At 26.4% G+C, this 6000-nt stretch overlaps 1 protein-coding gene across 3 annotated transcripts in view; it reads left to right on the plus strand.

Moving 5' to 3' along the window:
• LOC111629296 (blood vessel epicardial substance-like) overlaps positions 1 to 6000 on the plus strand; it is an 82439-nt gene that overhangs the window by 62918 nt on the left and 13521 nt on the right. For 2 of the 3 annotated variants that reach the window (XM_023373179.1, XM_023373181.1), the window contains exons 2-3: positions 3416 to 4041; positions 4276 to 4384. In XM_023373179.1, coding sequence (XP_023228947.1) covers positions 3428 to 4041; positions 4276 to 4384 — 723 coding nt within the window. In that variant the 5' untranslated portion in view covers positions 3416 to 3427. The remainder of the gene's footprint in view (positions 1 to 3415; positions 4042 to 4275; positions 4385 to 6000) is intronic. The other variant, XM_023373180.1, reaches the window with a different exon arrangement.

Here is a 6000-nt window from a genome sequence, read left to right on the forward strand (position 1 = left end):
TTATAGGCCTATATCTTATAATTAATAATCTTTTTAGAATTATACTAAAATATGAAATAATATTGAAATATAGTATAGATGCTAACAATAAGTATAAGAAATTCTAATGGATACATGTCATTCTAAGAGCTTGGACATTAAAAATTTGAAAGAAAATTGATTAGAAACGTAATTATCTTCAGGGCAATCGAAGTAGAAAGAGACAGAAGTAGAAGTATTTTCATTTATTTTTTATTTTTCCAACCAATCGTCATTGGCATCTTTTCATTTGATATCTCAAATATATCGCGAAAAATGTCATATATTTATAAGAATCTTTTCTGTCATCATCTTCCAGAATTTATTTATCGTTTCTCCCTATATGTATTTATATAATTTTTATTATAGCTAATTAAAATTGTATTATATTAATATTTTTATTAGTTATTCACGATAAGTAATAAAAATATGACTAAAATAGAATTTATTGATTTATTTAATATTTTCATTATATAAAAAGATAATTATTTAGACACCTCTATATTACTATAATTATAACTTACATAAATGTATCTAAATTTATCATTATTATTCAAATGTAGATTTAGTATAACGCGTTATCACATTCTAGATCTAGTATTCGAGCTAATCTATCTAGCTTTGACATTTTATGAATTCATTTACTTTCTATTTTTTATGTTAATAATACTTATTGTAATTCTCTATTCTTGTTGCGTTCATGAAATCTATTACTGTATTATTTTAAGCGTGAGAAATGGATCACTATATTAGTATTTTAACGAAATATAAAAACTGAAAATAAGCTACAATTCTCTAAGTTATATTGTTATAAAACAATAACATTTGATTAGGTTTGACATCGGTTTTTATATTAGATGACGAATGTTTAGATGTTTCTCCGCCTCCAGCAAAATATCTCAAAAAGATTTACTGTCACACGTACAGTACATTCTATAGACTTTTAGAAATAAAGTAGCTCCAGGGATTTTTCCCTCATTGAAAGATAAGAAGCACTTGATAGTGATACTTTTTTCTGAAAAGAAGTTCTTAAACTTCTTTTCTCAGTATTTTTCCCTCCTGTAGCAATATACAGTATATGTATATATATATTTATTTAGCCTATCAATTAAAATTTCATACGTCGACCGGATATAGAAATTTTAGTAAGCAATTAAAATTTATATCATATAAATATATAACCTTATAAAAGCATTTAAAATTTATATTTATTAAGAAATTATTTATGTATACTTTTCTCATTTTTGACTTTTTCTGCCTTGTGAGCAATAAGAGGGCCTTTTTAAATCATACCATTCTTGTGTTCGGGAGGGTCCGCAATGAGGGCAGGTTTCATATATCCGGGACATCACCCACTAAAAATTCCTACTTGCCCGGATCAGATCCTAAGTATCCCAGAGCAGTAGGTTGACACTTTAATCGCCTCGCCCATCCGGCCATTAATGTACAGTATATACTTTTCTATGCAAGCAATTGCAAATAAAAATTTAAAAATTTATTAATAAGTTATATTATTAAGAATATTAATAATATAACTTATTATTTTGGAATTTTAAAAATAAACACTGTAATCTTGACATGAATCCATGCGGATTTCTTTATCAATTAAAATATGATAGATACAGACGAGCTGTCAAAATAATATAGACGTATCGTACATTTTCCATTTAAATCTGACTCTCGTCTAGTTTTGATAGGAATTTTATCCTTTACAAACAGTGTAAGATATATAAAAAGAAGGACATCGCAAAATGAAATGTCAAATTGATGAAAATGTTACGATAAACTGAAGAAAAGCATAAAATATATATATTGTATATGATAAGAATTCTGTCTCCAGTACTGAATAATTCAAAAAAAAAAAAATCAAGTCGAAGTGATTTTCTTTATTAAATCTGTATTTATAGTTTGTGGTAAATCGGTAAATCCATTAGAAAATCAGAAATATATAATAGAAGTCACTTTAATATTTCATTAAATTTTAAATAAAATTATTATATTAATTTAATGTTCGATGAGACATCAAGTTGTAGACGCTGTATAACTCTCCTATTTAAAAACTAAACAGAAAATTAATAAAGAAATTGAGAAAGTAATATTTTAATTAAATTAATAATTAAAGCATTAATAACAATTAAATAGTTTCTCTTAGTTAAATTGCTTGTGGCTTTATTGAGATCTTCAGAATCAATTGTACTTTTCCAGAGGCCATATCTCACATCTTATGCAGATGATAGCTTAAATTTTGAACTCGAGTTTAAAACTAAATAACATAATTATCAAATTTAACTTTAATTATATGAATTTCTACGACAGTAGGCTAAGAGTAATGAGTCATCTTTTTAATTTTAAAATCTAAAGATGTTGAAAAACTTGATTTTTCTTTTAAAATATATTTAAATGTATAAACATACTAAATTAAAATTACTTAAATTTTTATTTTTAGTATAAGAATAAAATATCCTGAACATTAAATAAAGTTTAATAAGTGTATTTGTATATTTATATTACAAACCTTAAATACATATATACATATATAGGCTATATATAATTTTGATTTTATAAATATAAAAATTCGATAGCAGTTACCGATTTAACTATATGTGAGGAACAATCAATTTTGTACGACATTTTAATTCCAAAATTGTGTCTCGATTGATTTGATTTACGATGCTGCACCGTAATAATCTGGAAAATCTAAAAAAGTCACGATTTAGACAGTAAGTTATGTCCATGAAGGGGATTTAAAAGGTTTTTGCGCACGTAACCCACTATCGATCCGATGGGTTTGGTGTTTTCATACTTCAGGGCGAGGTCGCTAATCTTAGTAAATGGAAAGAGGTGCTTTAATGAGAACATACTGTAGTTACTACACCGCCGTTCGAGTATCACTATTGCGCCTATAAACATCCCTAACCTAAATTCGGAAGCATACTGTAAATTCAAAATAAAATATATAATAGCCTATATAAATTGGAATCTTATTTTAAGTTTCTATAAATTCTCACTTTAAAGAACTTTTTATTCTGCATTTACTCAAACTTTAATCATTTTCAAGACACTTCATAGATTTATTTTTTTTTCTTAAAAATAATTTATTTAAAAAATGATCTACATAAATTTTAAATTATAATATATCATCATTTAAAATCTAAAAGATTCGGATCTATTACTATCTTTTAACATATATTTGACAGTAAATTAATCATAAAAAGAGTTACGATCATATGCTTAAAATAACTATAATATAGAAATCATCAAAGAGATTTGTGGTTTGGAGATCAATGTCCCGCCCTGTCGAGAAGTAGATAAAAAATCCGATATTCTATTTTTAATGAAATCATTGAATTTTTTGACCAAAAAAAATCCTTAATTTGTCTTTCTTTTATTTCTGTAGGTATTTTCCGAAATGGTAATTCAAGATATTCAAACTGCGATACAGAAAGCCCTAAACGAAGCACTGAAGAATCGAAGAGTTCAAGGGACTGCCAATGATGGTGTTCGTGAAGTTTTTTATGTTTTCAAGGTAACAAACAGCGCTTTAGAGAACGTTACAACGACTAACCACACTGAAGATGATTATTATTGCGAAGAATGGAGTGACGCGAAACACGTTCTGTTTCAAAGTGCTAATCTGTGTTACGCAGCAGCTTTTTTAGTTCCGCACAATTTTACCTTCAGCATTCTCATAAAACGTATTATGCTAACTGTTGGATTTCTTATGGTGACTTTATGGGCCGGTGTAGATGTCTGTGCACCCGATATCTTCGCTTGGAACCTAACATTTGTGCTCACTAACTGCGTCCATTCTTTTTACTTGGCATATAAAAACATCCCTCCTAGAATTGATCCAGAATTGATGGACCTCTTTAACAAAGTCTTCATACCACTCAAAGTGAACAAGAAGAATTACAAACAATTGATAAAAGAAGCTGAAATTTTGTCAGTGGACGAGGACGAACATTATGCCATTGAAGGAATCACTTCCGCAGATGAAAGGTTGTCCATTCTGTTGAGTGGCAGGTAGGCCATTTATCTACCAACAATTTTTATACAGGTTGAAAAAAAAATCACTAGAAGACGATGCATCTCTCTTTGGTTCAAAATTGCGGAAAATTAACAATTATTCATGTATTCTATAATTAAATTTGAAGGATATGAGTTTTTCAATTAGTAATTTTTCAAAATTTTCTTCTCGCAAAATGACATTTTTCTGTTTGCCTTTAAAATTTACCTGTTTTTGAATTGTACTTATAGAATGAAGGCAACCTGCGAAGATGTTCTCTTGCACTACATAAATCCAAATGAATTTATAGATTCTCCCGAATGGGAAGCATGTCCAACAGATAGCGATAAATTATTTCAGGTAGAGTAATTTAATATGTTTTTCTTTGCTTCTAAGATAAATGTCCTTGCTTTAATTTCAATTAACTTTTTATATATATCATCAGTTAACATGTTTACTTATTAGAACACATTAAATAATAGTATCCAACCGACAACTGCAATTTTATATATGTTCTTTCTAACTTAGTTGATTATTTTACTACTTTGTCAATATTTGTTAGAGTCGTTTATCACCAATATACAAATAAAAATTTATGTAGAATAACTAACGATAAAGTTATAACAAAATAAAACAGCACGAAACCTGATACATATAAACGACATTTAGTTTCTTTTCTTTTTTAAACGTAGATAACAACGTACTTTAAGTGCAACGAACTCTTCAAAAATTATAATCCATTAAATGTTAAAAGCAATTCTGATGCAGAAAATTCCATTATAGAAGAAAAATATCAGAAATTTTTATAATTACAAAACAGATGTCTCTAAATAAGCATTTTTTTATGTTTAATGCTTAACAGTTTTAAATATTATTTTATTTATTTATAAACAATTAAATTAACATCGTTATTACTATTTTTAATGTCATTTAAATTTAAATTTTATTGCTTAAGTTTGTTAAATTAAATATTTAATATGATTTTAAATGAATTCTTAATTTAAATTTTACAAAATTTAATTTCGGAAAACGTCTATTACAGAATATCAGAACTATAAAAAAATAAAAATAAACTTTTACAGCTGTTATATTGTATAATCAATGTTTTTATTTGTATTTATTGTTTTATTTTTATGTATTTTATTATTATTTTGCCATATTTAAACTATTAGCGGTACTATTTATAAAATTCTAACTTGGTCTTTAATTTTTATCATCAACTTCCATATGTTTCTTATTTTCTATAGGCATAACTATGTTCATTACTGGAAGTAATAGAAGTTCGTGAAGGAATTTTTGGTATGATTAAACAAATTATTATTCTGATACAATTAATTTCGCCTATAGAAATCATTTAATCAAAATCCTTTGCTGTAGGTGACACTGTATTGTAATTACATAGTTTATGTTATCAATGATAACTACACCGGATGTAACTGAAGACTATATCTATGTCTTCTCTCAAATTACATTTGATATAGTTACAGAAAATAAGTATGAATTAGTTTATGAATCATACATTCGTATATATATGTATGTTGAATGTGTGTGTGCGTGCGTGAATGTGTATGTTCAGATACGCAAGATCGTATATCAATTTAGACTAGAGTTACAATAGCATTAGAAAAACAAATATCACTGAAGATTCTAAGCGCCTAACCTTAGAAAAACATAAATGATATTTTAATTTATAAAAAACAATTGGTGGAATGAAAATTGCAAGTTTGGTGAGATAAACCATTCTAAATGTCATTCAAATTGAATTTATGATTTATGAAGGAATGAGGAAAAATTTGTAAATGTTATTCTGTGAAAGAAAATACAATCTTGAATATTTTTTCCTGCTAGAAAATTAAAATTTATAACGAATTTTTCTAGAATGTTATGCTGGATTAACTTTGATACGCTTTTAAATTAATTTAGTAAAATTAAAATATTTAGAAATTTTTAATTAAATCAAATTTAATTTATATTTA

This window comes from Centruroides sculpturatus, unplaced genomic scaffold (assembly GCF_000671375.1).
Source record: "Centruroides sculpturatus isolate CEXI.00-Female unplaced genomic scaffold, Cexi_2.0 scaffold450, whole genome shotgun sequence".
Classification (NCBI taxonomy): Eukaryota; Metazoa; Arthropoda; class Arachnida; order Scorpiones; family Buthidae; genus Centruroides; species Centruroides sculpturatus.